This window comes from Lampetra planeri, chromosome 19 (assembly GCF_965212315.1).
Source record: "Lampetra planeri chromosome 19, kcLamPlan1.2.h2, whole genome shotgun sequence".
NCBI lineage: Eukaryota > Metazoa > Chordata > Hyperoartia > Petromyzontiformes > Petromyzontidae > Lampetra > Lampetra planeri.
Window position 1 is genome coordinate 12221752 of NC_136125.1, and position 17778 is coordinate 12239529.

Sequence of the window (17778 nt, forward strand, 5' to 3'; positions counted from 1 at the left end):
CCCTGTGTTGTGTGTCACTCGCTCGCTCACTCCGTGGAACACGCGTGCCAAACCACCCTCGTTTTTATTTGTTGCACGTTGTTACATTTATGAGACCTGTTTATTAATGCACGCACTAACGCAATAGGGGAGAAACTATTGTCCGAAACAACATTCTAATTCAAATCTCATGCATATCTCTCATCATTCTCAAGATACTCACCGAAGATTGTTACACTTTGTTTGTGAAAATGTTGAGCAAAAAGTCAGATGTTCATCACAACTAAATTGGTCTTGTGTATTAATGTGGTTTCACCTGGTGAAACGACACACGGTGGCTTATAGAATGTGTGCTAACGCTCGACAAACATGTTTCAATGTCGCCTACCCCGCCTCCTTGTGCCACGCAGATTGCCCACGGCACACACCTGCTTCAACGTGCTGCTGCTTCCAGAGTATTGCAGCCGGGAAAAGCTCAAGGAGAGGCTGCTCAAAGCCATCACCCACGCCAAGGGCTTTGGCATGCTCTAGGCATGCTCTAGGCATGCTCTAGGCATGCTCTAGGCATGCTCTAGGCATGCTCTAGGCATGCTTTAGGCATGCTGTAGTCGCTGCCCAGCCTCCAGGAAAGGGGGGGGTTGGTGGTGGTGGTGTGAAGGGGAGTCTGAGGAAATCCCCACCAGTTGGGCCAACACATTTTTAGTTTTGCCTCCCAGCCGCAACTCGGCACAGGCTTTGCAGCAAGGCTACAGTGATTTGCCAAAATCAAATGAAACCACAAAGATAGCAGCGAGTAATACCCCTCACAAGCCTTATTAATTTGCTTCCGAACTCGTTATGGCTGTTCTAAATGATGACAGCCGCAGTTTTTTTTCCATCACAAGAGTATCGTTAAAATCTACTTTGTTCATTCTTCCTTCAATTCCCATGTATGTTGCTGCTAATTTATAGTTGTTTTCATACATTTTTTTTCTTGTTATATATATCAATTTTGACGTAAAAACATTTGTGGTCATTGTTGAATTAAAGCATTTTCACCCACTGTCAATTAAGGTTTTTCACATTTTAGATTTTTGTTACATTTGACATATGTTTCTTCTTTGTTAAAGTGCAAACATTTAAAAATAATGATTAAATTGCTCTATTCTTATTTGCCACAGCCCAGGGTAAGAGAGCGGTCATTGATTGGTTATCTGGTCCTGAAGATATTGTTTTCGAGATTCGAATGAACGCTTTGCATGACTGCATACTAATTATTTTTTTAACTAACCATCATTTAATAAACAACTAAGCATATAATTTAAGTGGTAAATGTACACTGATAGAAATATTCCAAACGCGGATTAAATAAACTGTCCAAATTAATATCTTAGTATAACACATGCTAAAGCAAACCCTTTTATGTGGGGCAGTCAAAACATTTTGAGAGCTGGATATTGTTGAAGCACGTACATTTATTTATTATATTGGGCCCTTAAAATCACAGCACTTGCTATATGATAGGTACAAAAAGATGATGCTTAAAAACAATTAAATACTGTGACTTTTCTTTCTCGTTAACAACTGCTAAGTCTGCCCCATGTTGAGCAATGATTTGTGTTTGCAGTGGTGAATGTGATGTTTACAGCGAAAAGATAAATTGTAAAGCATGCATTTGTGGCAGATGTTGCAATAACTACTTACCGATGGCAAATGTTACAAACCAAACTTCTGTTGGCATGCGCCAAATTACCAAACTTTTAAAGCCAGATGAAAATACATACAATTGAAATCCATTACAAAGAAATCAAGGTCTTTATAGTTTTTTCAATGAAAAGGTTCTTATAGATATGTACGGAGCTAAGATGCGATAATATCCACGGTAAATGTTCCATGTCACCACTGTCTTGTTCGGTGCTCAGGATTGAGTTGCGGTTTAAATGGTTCATCCACGGCATTTGTAGTTTAGCTCGGGCACTTATTATACCGAAATATGTCCAGTTGTCAAGATAGTTTAGTAAACGTGTTTTTTTGTCAAGGGACACAAACGTCAATTTGTCCATTTAATATAAGCACTCTGCCTCGAAATTACCAAGACTGGTCTGTTGGTTTATCAGTCTTCCAAAAGACACCTTGTACTTTTAAAAGAAACTACCCCATTGCGATCGACTCTTTCTGCACACTGAAGCATACTGCACACCACCTTACCTTGTTCATGCCATTTTTTAACGGGACTTAACCAATGTGATTTTAAAAGCAGAAATCTCTGAATATAATTGCCATGTACTGACAGCCCTCCACGTTACTGAGACCACACTTCCCGTATTTTGTCGAAAATAAATAAAATCTGATATGGCACTTGTGCATGTACTCTGTTAAATTAAACTTTTGCTGATGTTTCTAAAGCCATTGACATTTAAATTGACATGAACGTTTGTGTGTCTCCATCTCCGCAAAGAAATTGGTTTGCCAGCGAGGAGTCTTGTAAATTATTTTGGCTTTAGGTCACAATAAAGGGTATGCACTTAAGCACATTTTGCGCTTTACGATCACCATCAGTCGTAGGCGATTACTAGATGAAAGCCTCACCGTTCTCCGATACCACGAATCATCTCGTGCACATGAGCTAATCTCATCGCTCCATGTCTGGCGGTCACCCTATTAGGCATGGGTTTTGCCTTCGGCCGCCGATTTGTCACCAGTCGCATGGACCGGTCCTCAATCCTTACAGGAATGTCCTGCCCAAGCCCACTTTTGGTCACGGTCCATATGTTTGTCTAATTTACTTTTCATCCATTTGATTTTCTGTCACGGTGTAATTCCCAATGCACATTGCATGCCTTTTGTACTATTGAATCTTTGGTCCCTTTGTTAGTGTCCATGTTTTTAAATGTCATCGCAGGTAACATCCACCAATTCCAAACTTTACTTCTAGAAGCCCGTTGGTAAACTTATTTTCAATATCAAATTCAGTTTTACAGAAGCACTTATCCCTGCTGTCATTTACTATAATTAATCATTTTAATGCTTATCCCTATTTCAATTATTATCCTGTGTGTAATACCCATTTCCAAGTGTCCCTCCAATTGTTTTATTTTGTGTAGCAAACTGGAACAGTACTTGTATCGCTTGCATCAACACACATTAACAACTTCGGAGTAAATGCATGCACGAATTAGCATAACCTGAAAGGAGAGCAGATAGTGATTTAAAAAATTTTAAACATTGCAATTAATTACTGGAAACTGATGGCTTTGTGCTAAATGGTGGCAATGTAAGTATCATGCTTTGCTGGCCAAAGAGTATTTCATTTTCACAATGGTGGCGACGACACTGATCATAAGTCGAGCAGAGGCCAAGACTTGGTATGAACGAGAAAGTCAGCTGATGACAGGCCACACCCACAGATCATTGATGTTGGTTGTGCTTTTCTGAGAACTTAATTTCAGCAGTGTTTCATAATTTGATGGTGTATACTTCGATTTTGGTTGGGCCTGGGAGTTCTCATCATGTTAACACAAGTTCGGAATGCAAGCCACCAAGTCATTGCATCGAACAAGTGTACATATTTGAGCACCAGTTTGTCTACTCTTGCTTAATTGTATTTTAATTTGAGCACCAGTGATTGGTCTACTATTGTTTGGTTTTATTTTAATGCAGCATCTCTTAAGCTTTCACTGAGTGCATTGGAATCCTTTTTTGGGGCCGAATAGGATCCATCCATGATCCTTCAAGGCCTAAGAAGGTTAGACTTTCAGTGTGGGGCTAGATTCGTACGCAGCATTAATTTCCACAGCATAGCAGAGAAAGAAATGTCACAGGATGCAGTGTGTGAACAATTTGACTTAGCGATCACAAGCAGCCAATCGTGAGCCTATTGTCTTATTGCTAAAGTAATTTCTTTGTAACATCCATTTTCTCTCACAAATTAGAGTTTGAAGGGTTATAAACGCTATATGGGGAAACGTGTTTCTGGAAACAAACGTGCTCTCTTGAAACTCGCTGCACTGGCACAGCTCTGTAAATGTTTTGGAGTTTAGAGTTGATATTTTAATAACTTTCCGTGCATCAGCATTTATGTCGATCATGTCTGATGTCCTATTCAATGCCACTTAAAAGTTACAGGGCAGGAGACTACGTAGGAGACCAGCTTGATTCGAGTAAAGGGAATTTTACTGATACCAAGGATAATGTGTACAACATGCCACATTTCTACAGCAATGTCTTGTGGAACCTGTAATGTTTTCTTTAAACGATGCATTGGTTTAACTTGGTGTGTAACAAAACATGAATGTATGGAGTTTCCTTACTGTGTACATGCACCCCCAATTATCCAGACCTTGTTAAAATAAAAGTGCATTTTGCAGTCACTGCTTTTGTTTGTAAGAGAAATGTTGGTGGAGTGTAACTTTACATTCTTAGCTCCCAAATTCACGTCATTTGTGGCTTAACTGGGTTTCAGTCAAAATGCACTTGAAAACCACAGAGATGCCCAATAGATCAATTTTAGTTACTTGCAGGTGTTGGTTCAAGCAGGTTTGCCGTGTTTAATGTTTATTTGCAATGTTTATTGTGCTTTCCTTGTTACTTCACATCTTAATATTTTCAGGATAATGCATTACATGCAACATTACAATTGAGTGTCTATTATAAGCACAGATCATTGGAAGAGTGTGCAGAATTTTATTGGCGAACCGAAGAGGGGATTATTTTTTGTGTTATTTTGAACATGTATTTTAAATGAACTCTGAAATGTGGCACATCCCGAAGGCGAATGTGAAACCACGTGTGTCGCATCATCCTGGAATGTCTCCCCTTATAAGGCTTTGCATGCTTGGGAAGCTCATGCTATTCATCCAAACGTAATGCCCTGCAGCTGTTTAACCGAGCTCCATCCAGAAACTTTTGTTTCACAATACAATTACAGCGACAATGCGTGGGGCTTTGGATGTCAAGTTTAGGTGAAATGGGTCACTGACCTTTCACAGCATATAATTTAAAGAAAACGTTCTGACAATGTTTCTTTTTACACACCACTGCATCTTTAGGGAGAGCTGTTAAAACTGACTTGCTTAAATTATGAAGTGTTTTCTTTCACCGATGACTACTCGCTCACGTAATTTTGAGAATCGTATTCCATTCTGTAGTTTAACAACATTGGCCTCAATGCATCTTTTTTTAAAGGCCACTGTAGCGTATATTATATAATTCATTCACACATTTAGGTGGTTTGTCCTTGGCCGGTTTAACGTAATGGATTGCTAAATTGCTAAGCAGTGGCAGACTTGGGATTTCAAGATGTGGATGCAGGTCATGAGCAATTGTGACTGGCTGTTTGCAGACCAGACAAAAAAAAATCACAAGTTTCACTCCGACACATATACAGTACTTTGTCCTCTTGCTTGTCCCCTGCTGTGTATAACTCTTTAATGTCTCATACACAAAATAACAACCAACTGAAATTTAGGGTAAGGTAACGTATTGTATAATTTCAAAAAATAAACGGATGAAATATATATGTATAAAACTAAATTGCAATCTATGGTGCAAAAGTGTACTGGAATGTTTTCAGTATGCGGACTAAGCTACGTTGTACATTGTTACAAGTTGAATAACAGCTTATTAGTAGCCTCGTCACTGCTTGAATAATTAGAACATGCGAGAAACGGTCAATGGGTTTTGACAACATGATACTAAAATATGCATGCACTGACGATAACCACCCCTCATAAATTATGTTATTAATCCGTAATTAATGGGGTTAAAAGTCAGCAAAGCATTAGATGTGTTCAGCTGTGTTTAGTATCCACTTCTCAAAACCTGTTGGCAATCTTTAATACATCAATATGAACCACGTGTTTTTTGTTATCTTATTATTTTGTTTAAAAGGGCATCTGTATGGTGTTTTTGGCTATTTTCACATTTGCTTTTGGTTTTGAGACACCGATGAGGGGGAGGAGTGTCTTATCACAGTTGTCGCATTGTGACTGTGTAACCGGAGAATAAAATAATATAAAATTTTCACTGATCGTCTCTTCCGTTGTGTTCTGTACGTCTCACGGGGGAGCCACTTAACATACCGTACGTCGGATCTTGGAAATGCAAAGCTCTGGACTAACATCGAGTTTGGGAAATGTGCATCGAGCATTGCACATCAGACTGACAAGTAGCAGAGAGGTGTGTGCTCGGATATACTGCACTCTTCAGAAAGTGGAACACATTCATGGGGAAACCAATTTAATAGACATCACATTGACTTTAAAACGTGTGCTTGGGTAGGACACATCAAGGTGATGGAATGACAGCCAACGAATCAACAGAGGATGACCACCGCAAATTTGGGGTGATGAGATCAGCGAATTCACAGGAGTGAGATTAATCGTGTCCTCACAAGCCCATGGTGGGTTAGTAAACGCATAGGGAGCTTATCCAGCAGTAGATAGAAAACGACATGAGACTGAACGAAGACGTTTGTTTACGTAGTGCCCATGTTAGGTGTAGCATTACAAGGCACTGAGGGGTGGTGATGTGGGGAAGCCTTCATCCAGCGTTGGACAGACCACGGCTGATGTAAAATAATAGATTTTACCCTGTCTGGCAATAAAAGAGGTGTTCAAACACGAAATAGAAACCTTTTGCAAGGAACCAAGTCTGCATTAACCGCACGTACTTGTGGTGAACATGCAAGTACACGTGCTCTGATGAGAATGTTTGGTATTGACTTTGAAACTGATTGGCCTGCACCAGAAACCGCAGCCTTCTTCATGGCCCAGTCTCACCACCAGTGTCAGACCAGAGGACGCCGACAGGCGAACAGCACAAAGACAATGCACTACCAGAGCATGTATAGCTGGGGGTGAGCAGCTCTATCATGGGACCTTTTTGCCAGTATCAAAGTGTCGTGTTCAACACGGAGGCACACACTCTGGACTGGGTGTCAACACCTTTATTTAACTTCCCTAGCGGGTAACACTGAACGTAACTCGGGTTCTATAGCAGGTGATGTGGCTCACGATGTGAGTTGCGAGTTAACTCGAGACGAAGATCCAGAGACGACGAGACGCGGGACCCCGGCTTGAGTTCACAGACGAGCCCAGAGCCCTCCCGGGACTGCCCCTTGGTGCTCCTGGGCGTGGCCTTGCTCCGCCTTCGGACACGCCCCCTTCGAGACCTTTCCCGAAGGACCCCGACCGAGCATCACGTGCCCCACTCGGGCAACCATGTGACCACTTGCCCCTCTGTCTCAGACCACCACGACCCCCTTGCCCCTCTCTCTCAGACCACCACGACCCCCCTTGCCCCCCTCTCTCTCCCAGACCACCACGACCCCCATTGCACCCCTCTCTCTCTCAGGCCATCACCAGGACGATGCCCCCTGGGGCTGGCTGACATGCCACACTTTTACTCTGGTGCTGGAGAAAGGCTCCAGACGCACAGTTGCACTCCTGTAACAGTGGCTGGCGAGAACACAACACAAAATAAAAAAAACCCTTTTGCAAGGAATCAAATCTGCATTACCGTGGTTAATGCCGTCAATCGGGCAGCTTCGTCTAGCACACAAGGCACCATTGCAACATCTTCACTGTGTGTAAATATAAATACATCATCCCTCTGTGTGTGTGTATATATAAATAGCTATAAATAACCACAGCCTCTAAAGGAGCCTCTTATAGACTCCTTTGTAACCTTATTACTGTACAGCTCTAATCGAAGAGTCTGCGTTGGCATTGGTGCACAAGTAGGACTCAAACAAAAACGCAACACATTCGTCAATTAACACTGCCTTAAAAGTGTGTAATAGGCGACGTTTCGCGTAATGGCCATTCACAGCAAAGAGGGGCGCCACGGTGGCTAGGAGATGTTAACTACCTCGCCTGGTATACAGGAGGTCTGTGTCTCTCACTCATCATCACGGTGGCTGGGAGATGTTAACTCCATCGCCTGGTGTGCAGGAGGTCTTGTGTTCGATCCCTACCCCTGACGCACGTTGTATATCTGGAGTCTGCGTCTCTCTCCCATCATCATCATCACGGTGGCTATGATATGTTTCTCTCTCGCCTGGTGTGCAAGGAGGTCGTGGGTTCCATCCCAACCCTGACAATGCCTGCTGCTGCTGTTGCTGTATGTTTGGTATTTTCGTGTCTCTCTCCCTGTGGTCGCGTGGATTTTTCTCCTCCGGGGTTTTCCCTCCACGTTTAGAATCGACATCACCCGTTCAGAGTATTTGGCCGCTACAGATTTCCACACGGTGATGATAACGAGTCAACTTCGTTGAGCTATCGATGACACCCACTGGTCTACAGTCAAAATGCTTCCGAAATAAACGTCGTCCAACGTTACTAATTCTGGGTCACTGAGAATGAAAATGATGCTTAAAATGGTTGATTGGCTCTAGTTTTCAAGCTATGCTCCTGGGTCAGTATGTACGACCTTGACTTGGGAATGGCGGAGGATAAGTGAGATGTAAAGGGAAGGGATCTCAATTTAAACCATAAAGGACTCAAGTACATCGCTTATGGCTCTCACGAATGATCATTTGTGGGAGCGAAGTCGCTTCTGAAACGAGAGTTACAAAGCTTCGTGGGCCTTTGGGGCCGTCCATAAATGACGTCACGCGATTTTGGACGATTTTTGCCCCCCCCCTCGTCACACGGCGTCACAAAAAGTCACACCCCCCCCCTCAAATATGACGTCACAAAGCTCTGCCCCCCCCCCCAAAAAAATAAAACATGCTTTAAATCTCTTTAAACTATTGTCATTGTAGTGCGTATTTAATGTGGCGCTGCACTCTGATGTTGTAGGAGAAAACATTTATTAAAAAGTCTATTTAATTAAGTAGAACGTGTTGTCTATATTTATTTAAAGTTGCGCATTTTGATATGACGTCACAGTTCTCAAACCCGCCCCCCTCGTCACACATCGTCGCCATGGCGACAGCGCAGACACAGAGACACCGTTGCCATGGCGACAGCGCAGACACAGAGATACGTCGTTGCCATGGCGACAGCGCAGACACATTGCGAGACGCCGTTGCCATGGCGACAGCGCAGACACAGAGAGACGCTCTGCTGCTGGGTGCCGCATGGCGGAGCTGGGATTCTCCTCGGCCGATCTCGCGGCTCTCGCCGGCCTCCTGGCGGCTGGGCGCGGCTCCCGGCAGCACGGCGAGGACGACGACGACGACGAGGAAGGAGGAGAGGAGGTGAGACGGGAATGAGACGAGGCGCCCTCTGCTGAGGAGAGAGAGAGCCCGTGGCAGACGGACGATGGGAGGCTGGGGACGCCTCGGGCCTAGAGCAGCGCCCTGATTAGTAGCGAGGTGTGTTGTGTGTTATGTGTGTTCTGTGTGTTGTGTGTGTTATGTGTGTTCTGTGTATTCACCACAATTGTTTGTGTTAAGCCGCCGCCTGCTTTACAGCGGATGTTAAAGAAGATCCCGGGACCTTCAGATTCTTCCAGACTGTATTCATACTTCCAGTCTGTATTTATACTCGCAGTCTGTATTTATACTTCTAGACTGTATTTATACTTCTAGACTGTATTTGATGAGCTCTGACACTCCTTTTTCACGGATGTCCAGTCGTGGCACGAGGTCAAAAAGTTGCAACACAACAACCACAACAACAACACAACAACAACCGCAACAACAACCACAACAACAACACAACAACCACAACAACAAAAACCACAATAACACAACAACCACCACAACAACACAACAACCACAACAACACAACCACAACAACACAACCACAACAACAACACAACAACTGATGGGAATGCAAAGTATAGACAAGCTAAGCAAGTCGCTAAGTAAAAATAAAAATCTATGAAGAACAAATTGCATAACAACATCAATTCCTACCGATATTTCAACACCAAATGAAATCTTGGGCAAGGCAGCAAAAAAAAGTCAGTCTAAAGTTTGCGAAATGTGAAAGGAAAAACAACAACAAGCACTTAGTGTCCACAAAATACTCATTCGGAATCTACATCGCAGATTATCAGCCACTACTGCCACAACTTTGCATGACCCTCATGAAAAAGAGTCATGAGGGTCAGCGATGATTTCCTCGTTAAACAAGCGAAATAATAACATTGTACATAATACAAATCATAGGGGGAGACTTCAGGCATATTGAGGTTTCTGTTGGGGTTTGGGCTCAGTCGTATGGGCAGAATAAGGCTGCATTATTGGTCGTGCACATGCATGTCATTGTTTAATCCATCAGGCAGTGTATCAGTGAACACTTTGCCTTTTAAGGCAAAGTCATAACAGCCTCATTCTTAGCCAGGACCATAAACTATTTCGCGTGCCAAGCTTTCCATAATAGGCACTCACCCATGAGTATAACAAGCTAACAATTTGATCTTGGCGTTGTTTTCATCGTGTGATTCTTTGTCGTTGACGTCTCCTCTCTGTGTCTGCAGCGTGTGTCATCAGTCAATCGTCTGGGTCCAGGGGACATCGGACCAGCAAAGAAGGAGCCCAAAACCAGTCAGCTTCGTTTCCACTTGAACCGATCGAACTGTCATTGAGCAACACACACAATATACACAGCGTGGCCCAAACGTCAGGACATACACAGGGTTGTTAAATGTATACTATGAGACCTCCTTTACCAGTGGCAAAATATAGTGATAGGTCTTCTTGGTTCTTTCGGTAAAGTCACGTAGAAGGGAAGTAATAAAATAATAAAAATAAAACATAATAAAACAATTCTCATTATTTTATTACTTCCCTTCTACGTGACTTTACCGAAAGAACCAAGAAGATGAATCCCTGCAGTCACGAAAGCTTTAAATCGAAATATAGTGATAGGTTTTTACCCTTTCAACTGGTACAAAAACTGACACCTTTATACAAGGCATCACGTTTACAATAACCACAACACAAGCAGTCATTTTGACAAGCAGTCATTTTGACTGCTTGTGTTGTGGTTATTGCAAACATGATGCCTTGTATAAAGGTGTCAGTTTTTGTACCAGTTGAAAGGGTAAAAACCTATCACTTTATTAAATGTATGTTAACAAATGTTAAAACTGACTTCTATGAACATTAATGCGTGCTTACATTTTTTTGTTAATTGAATTCGTGACTTTTTAAAAGATTATAGGTGTAATCTTTTAATATATTCATCGATTGTGTTTTGTCTCAATTCAAGAGTTATTGATCACTTTTTGTAAACGACGAATTTGAGGTGACCCACAGGAAGAACACAAATATATATGAATAATGATAACAGATACAATATCAGCTATTTTAATTCCAGTGTTAAAATAAATTAAATAACCCGCTGTGTCCTGACTTTTGGGCCACCCTGTATGTCACACTTAAGGGAAGATGTTTTTTTATTTGCCAAAATTGTACAAAAATAAAACAGCAACAGTACCTGTTGCCTGTGGCCTAATCATCCCAAATGTTGCCAATTTTGTCACATTTCTACAATTTAAGCAGGTTGAGTCTGGATTGTGCTTGGATGGGTGGGAAAACACCATACACCAGCAGGTTGTCATAGGACTGTGGGCCTATGTGTTCAGCAGTCGAGGGCAGTGCAGCAGGTCCTTCTGTTTCCACGTCTTTGCTTCCCACCTTCATCAACCCGCACTGACCAGTGTGGTCAAGAAGTGAGGAGGCCCTTATTCAGCAGTGGATTGATAAGAAGGGATCCTTCAATATTTATTCATCTGTGATTTGGTTGGTTAACATTGGTGCTTTACTGTCATTTGATTCTGAGGGATACCTTGATTCCAGGAGTGGCGAGATGTTAACTTCCTCGCCTGGTATTCAGGAGGTTATGGGTTCGATCCCTACCCCGATGCCTGCTGTATATTTGGAGTGTGCATGTTCTCCCCATGGCCGTGTGGCTTTTTCTCTGTGTCCGGTTTTTCCCTCCACATTTTGAATCATGCGTTTAGAGTAATTGGCTGCAATACATTTCCACATGATAAGCCACTTCGTTGAGCTATTATTTGTGTCCAGGTTGCTGCTGTATTAGAGCTATATAGCTCAGTGGGCCTTACCTGGTAAAATGTTTATAGTTTATCGTTTAGTTTATTGCATATGTACTGTGTATTGGTTTGACATTCATGCTTATCATATGTTGCTTTTTGCTTTTATGTACCTATTTCCAAAAGGTGCCACTGTTAAGCCAAACAGCTCAAAGGACATCTGGGATGAGGACGAGGTTCCAATTGGGCCTCAGTACGATGACACTCCTGACCACCGGCTACAGCCCCAGTAAGCCCTCTCTGCTCGCCAAGATAGCGGATTAATTGTTCAACATATTCAAAAGGCCACTCGCTGTGGGTGAGACTCAGAGACCTGAAACTGACACGGACTTCGCCTGCTTAAATTGCACCTGAAAAACTTTGGCCTTTTAGTTGATGGGGCTAAATATTCCTTAATTTATTTATAACAATTTCCAATTAACTTTGAATACATTCATGTATTAGTTTTGTAATAACTCGTCATGATGATTCAGCATAGTCTACTTTTTATTATAAAGTCGTTTTGCGATGATGAACTCACCCCATAGAAACCTGGCTACGTTCATGAAAGAGATGCCCGAATCTTGTCAATTGAAACCAACGATAAGCCTTGTCAACCGAGGCGACGACGTCACAAGTTATGCAATCGTCTTCTCTCCCTATGACGTCTGAACACGTGAGATCATCTTGTGACGTCTCGCCATGTGGTATATGACACCATCTCGTGTGACTTGGAACGTAATATTGTTATCGCCAATTAAACACTTCCAAAGACAAACGCATGCAGAATCCTTGTATAGGCATTGCTTCTCTGCCTTGCTTGGTGATGAAACAGAACCATGTCTGTTTATATTCTTGGTTCTTTAGGTAAAATTATTTCCCTTCTACGTGACTTTACCGAAAGAACCAAGAATATGAATCCCTGCAGTCACGAAAGCTTTAAATCAAAATTTAACGTCTGTCTAGTTGTAATTTTATTTTCCTCAGAGCTTGTTGTGTCCAGCAAAAAGGTTCGGGACCCTTTGATGAGCTTGAGTCTATGTAGTCAGCCATATCAAATCTCATGGCTGTGTCACGGATGTCATGATGAATGAACGAATTATACAGTTATTATAAATGTCTGTTAAACGATATGTTACTCCCCATTCATCGGGAGCAATATAAAGAAAATGTAGTGGCGCTTTTTATACAATGATTGTATTGACACAAAGGAAATGGGTGGACAGTACCGTGAAATGATGATTGCGACAGTTCTGCTTCATGGCCCTGAAGCCTTGCTTATAGAAATTCATATCCGTTCTATGAGGGGAGCTCTTAAGAGGCTGTGTTCACTGCGATACAGTGCTGGCTCTGTGCAAGAAGGTTAGTGCTCATATCTGGATGATAAATGGGCATCTAAAGGAGAAGTGGAGTCAATTTCAAGAGGAAATGGTCACGTGTACTCTCACAAAGATCAAGCTGAGCGCCAGTTTACGACAGCCCCACAGATGCCAGATGGTGAAGTGAGCACGAATTGGTTTGGCTGAAAGGCCGATGGAAGAACGTGGCTCACCTGAATTTGCAGAGCGTGCTGCTTGTACGTCAGACACGTGAGCAGAGCCCCAGTTGGATCAGATGCATTAAGCTGAGAAATTGCAGCAACCAAAGAGGAACTAAATTAAAAATGCTCCTCTCTGTGCAGGTCCACCTCACAGTCACCATGGGGAAAAAAATAAACTACATGAGAACAACATCTCAGCTCTTCATGCTGCATTGGCAGTCGTTGCATTTCAGCTGTAGTCATGTCAGCTTAGGCATGAATTAACAGACCATCTCTCCAGTCATATTTGTTTTTACACAACTATATCGCTTCATTTCCTGGCCATGAAGGTTCACGTAAGCTTTTTGGTCTTAACGCGTCTTCTTGTTTCAATTATTAATGATGTTGTTGTGATTTGCACATATGTGCAAGTGGTCCGAAATGCTGAATGGCGCTGCTCGCTTGTGTAATGATCTTGCTGCTGCCTGAATCCAATAGCTGGAGGTTCCCTTGAGATGGAGAACACTGTATTTACTCCATAATGCTCCTTGTCATGAAGCCCTCTTCCCAACTGTACATCATTTATTCATGATAGTTGTTTCTACCGGAAAGCCTCAGTCTCAAGACTTTCTCAGGATGCTCGTTCAAATGCCTTGCTAATTCCTAAACAAGTATTTTGCATGTGGCAAAACACTGAAGTATATCCAAGAAAACAGACGCATGAGAAGCAAAAAAATGTGAAAATGCATTCAGACAGGTCAGCAACCTACTTGCAGAACTGCTATCTATTGACTACTGCGTAGCGTGTGTGTGTGTGGATTGCTGCACCTAGTGACCGAGGTCTTGGTGGGTGGACGAATGGCAACATCCAACGTGCCCGGATCTATCACAGGCAGGAATCATACTCAGCCGAGCCGTGTTCTTGATTCTCGATGTTATGTTGACGTACGATCGTCCAGTATTTACAAAATACAAATCTGAAATGTTACAGAATGTAAACGAACAATCTGATTGCATCACTCACAATTTAGGATGCAATCGTTTGAATTTTAACTCATGAAATAGTAACACACCATAACGTGAGCTCCCACACGTACCAGGATGTGTAATGCTAAGATTAGAGAGGGCACAGGGTTTCAGTCTCCGCGTGCATTTTAACTCCAAGCGGCTTCCAGAACCACAGCGTGGCACTGCAGCGGATAGATTTTCTCGTGACCGAGTGCACCGATTCGTCACGTGGTGCATCCCTACACTGGCCACTCAGGACCAGGTGACGCCAACATTGTTGCAGCCCGTTTGCATTTCAAAGCCTTCACTATTCTTTAACACCCGGACTCTAAATACCCAATAATAGTCCACGTGTGTTGGCTACGTGAATCCCAGGGTGACAAATAATACAAATCAAATGCTATTTGAAGTAATAGGAGTGGTGAAAAAAAGCATTGGCTTGTGTAAAATAAACTATGAAAAGAAATATACTTTGCAAGTGTGTTTAACAACTTACATATTAAGGATCCTGCAAAACATTTCTTCAGAAAGGCCCATTGGTTGTGGGTCCAAATGTGGTTTATTTTTTTGTCTATCTGCTTATTAATTATTTATTACAACACATTATATATCAACAGCTAAAATCACCACTCCCGCATTACATTGCAGTGGGGGCTCTACCTGCTCACGATTGTGCTTTGCTTATCGAATACTTGGAACACGTGTTGCATTCACAGATATGAAGTGCTGTTCAAGCAGAAGGTTGGGACAGAGGACATTTTTCTGGGGATGGGAAGAAAGGACTCATCCACAGCCTGCTGTGAAGACATGCTGGTTCGTAAAAGACGCCACTGATATCATTGTGACACAAGACTCAGCGGTGATTTTAAAACTCTCATTACTCTTCAGTAAACACCATCCATTATTCGTCCACATGTTAAATCATTCCAGACATATGTGAAATCAATATCAATCAAGTCAGTTAAGTAAAATGCTCCATGATATTCTTTGATCTGAAATCCAGCAATATTGTTCCACTTATCATTCTTATCGTGATTGATTTGTTCTTGTCACTTACATTCATGACTATTATCCATATGGGAAAAAAACTATGAAGGCTTCCCCTACGTGAAATCCATTGCTTGTGTCAACCTGACGAGAAGGCACACTGCAGCGCCTTGTTTTATTGTCAAGGCACTGTAATACCAGCAGCTGCGGCTCTACTTTGTATTTTGATGTCTACAGATCAAGGTTCAGCTTCCAGGCTCAAGGTCAGCTGACATTAAGTTGGACGTTCATGATACGTTCCTGGATGTGAGGACAGACACATAGTAAGTGTGTTTCCGTATGACTCTTTGGGTCTTTAGTGCTTTGCCATGTGTACTCAGCGCCACAGTGATGTATGTGTTGATACAGTGCTGTGTTCTCACCTGCCATTTACACAGGCACCTCAATTATAATCACACTCGTGGTTTTTAGCAGCAACGTTTCATTTTTTTTATTAACTTTGTCTTTGAATTGTTTAAGATTGTGTAATTATAAAATCAGTCTGGCTATTTCATTAACTTAGATAACTGAAAAGAATTCAATTAAAAAAAATTCTGGAAAAGTCCTCAATTTGGTTTCGTCTTGATGCGTTAACACGTCATGTGTATTATTTGAGTATTTCCTCTCTGGATATAATGTATATGCATTGGAGTTATGTTTTGGAGTTTATTTCTGGGTACGTGCTAAATAATCAGAGTACTTTAAATCACATGGCTACGGTGAGCCATGAGTGATCCATTCACAGTCTGCTCTCTTCTCTCACTCACCTGGGAAGCGCGATCACCCGCACTTGATGTGTTGATGATCACATTTCACTGGAGTTTACCTGCGGTTAAAGGGTAGTTTCGTTTGCAGCAGTGACCTGCGCCATTCGTACGCCAGTGGAGGAGGGGGGGGGCAATGATTGCGTGTATAATCCCAATTGAGTAATTTGCGGGTAATTCTTTAAATTTCGAAATTTGTACCCCGACGCAAGCATGTTGCAACCACTCCTACCGTCGTCAAATAACCACGTGACGGCATCGTATGGCTGCTGGCTCTGTCGTGGGAGCACCTGAGCGGTGAATGAGCCCAGCTCCTGGGTGCTGTGTTCTCATCTGTTGTCTTCTCTGTGGCTCCCTTGTCGCCGTCGGCTTGCAGCAAACTGGGGCTGCACCTCCCGCACGCGGTGCACAGCAAGGAGGGGCACGCGCGCTTCGTGAGCGACACGCAGACCCTGGAGCTCACCCTGCCCATGCGCCGCGAGTTCGATTTCATCAACTTCTCATGAGAACCCAGTGTTCGCGTGCCGGGGCAGGGAAGAAGTGGGTAAAGGACCCATATCCCATTATGCCTAGCGTCACCTCTGCCCAAGTTTTGTTTATTTTGTCATTTTTTCTAAGACAACTTATTGCATCTGTTTAGACAAAAACGAGAACTTGTAACCCGATTGCTACAAAATCAATGCTGTACACGTCTAGCCCTTTGTTATCAATCGACAGCTGGATGAAGGCCTCCCCACGTGGTGCAGGTCGTGGGGGTTAGTTGACCACGATTCGCCATGCTGGTCAGTGCCTGTTGGTGAATGCGAGGGGCATTTTTGCTGCACTGTTGACAGTGTAATCTCAGAGCAGCCCATGATACCGATGTCATGCTCGGTGGTCGACCATCCAAGCATTATCCAGGCTCAACTCTGCTTAGCTTTTGGGTCCTGATGAGATCGGGTGCATTCCACGTGATTTGGTGATACAAAAAAGATACGGCATCTTTTGCACAAGATTTGCAATGAAATGCTCTCAGACTTTGCTGTTTCTCAAAGTTAACGTGACGTTGCGTAGCACTGCAGTCGGCGTGTTGCGTGTCAGGGCGCGTGCCTCGTGAATATGCATACCTAACGTGTTCATCCATTTGTCGGAATATTCGCATATTTGCATGTGCACATCTTGTGAGGCTTGCCGTCCTGTTTTATAATGAGCGTCACGTGGAAGCCGATTGCAGGTCATGGTCTCGCTTTTGTCAAGGCCTCTGGCATATCTCACTGCGGAGAACACCGCCCGCTGAGCTATTGGTTCGCTTGTGCACATAAAAGCAATTGTGTGTTATGTACAACCCACATTGGCTCATGCTGTAATAAGTAAAACGTGTTTTTATTTCACTGTTGGCATTGTACACCATTTTACATCCAAGTTGTCAAAAAGCGTATGAAACTATGGTTAACGCTCGATTATCTGTGGGTGCGAATTATCGATGCTTTCGGGAAAATAAAATATCTTGACTGAGATGCTGGTTTACTTATT

At 42.8% G+C, this 17778-nt stretch overlaps 2 protein-coding genes across 6 annotated transcripts in view; both read left to right on the top strand.

Moving 5' to 3' along the window:
* The window catches only part of UBE3A (ubiquitin protein ligase E3A), a 30489-nt gene extending 24507 nt beyond the window's left edge, over positions 1 to 5982 (top strand). For all 4 annotated transcript variants that reach the window (XM_078603039.1, XM_078603042.1, XM_078603040.1 and 1 more), the window contains one exon: positions 390 to 5982. In XM_078603039.1, the coding sequence (XP_078459165.1) occupies positions 390 to 510 (121 nt within the window). In that variant the 3' untranslated portion in view covers positions 511 to 5982. The remainder of the gene's footprint in view (positions 1 to 389) is intronic.
* Positions 5983 to 8904: 2922 nt separating this feature from the next.
* Positions 8905 to 17762, top strand: DNAAF6 (dynein axonemal assembly factor 6). Of its 2 annotated transcripts, XM_078603045.1 has the most exons (6): positions 8982 to 9160; positions 10390 to 10456; positions 12097 to 12199; positions 15193 to 15289; positions 15701 to 15786; positions 16643 to 17762. In XM_078603045.1, the coding sequence occupies exons 1-6, from the start codon at positions 9041 to 9043 to the stop codon at positions 16770 to 16772; spliced, it is 603 nt and encodes a 200-aa protein (XP_078459171.1). In that variant the 5' UTR covers positions 8982 to 9040; the 3' UTR covers positions 16773 to 17762. The 2 variants fall into 2 exon arrangements, with proteins under 2 accessions (XP_078459170.1, XP_078459171.1); XM_078603044.1 differs by lacking the exon at positions 10390 to 10456 and having other exon boundaries at positions 8905 to 9160.
* Positions 17763 to 17778: the final 16 nt, after the last annotated feature.

Excerpts from the sequence above, each read along its gene's own strand:
- DNAAF6 (XM_078603044.1), top strand. The coding sequence starts at position 8,920 with ATGGCGACAGCGCAGACACAGAGATACGTCGTTGCCATGGCGACAGCG. Across the intron at positions 9,161-12,096 it reads ACGAGGAAGGAGGAGAGGAG|GTGCCACTGTTAAGCCAAAC; the intron begins GTGAGACGGGAA and ends TATTTCCAAAAG. Across the intron at positions 12,200-15,192 it reads GACCACCGGCTACAGCCCCA|ATATGAAGTGCTGTTCAAGC; the intron begins GTAAGCCCTCTC and ends TTGCATTCACAG.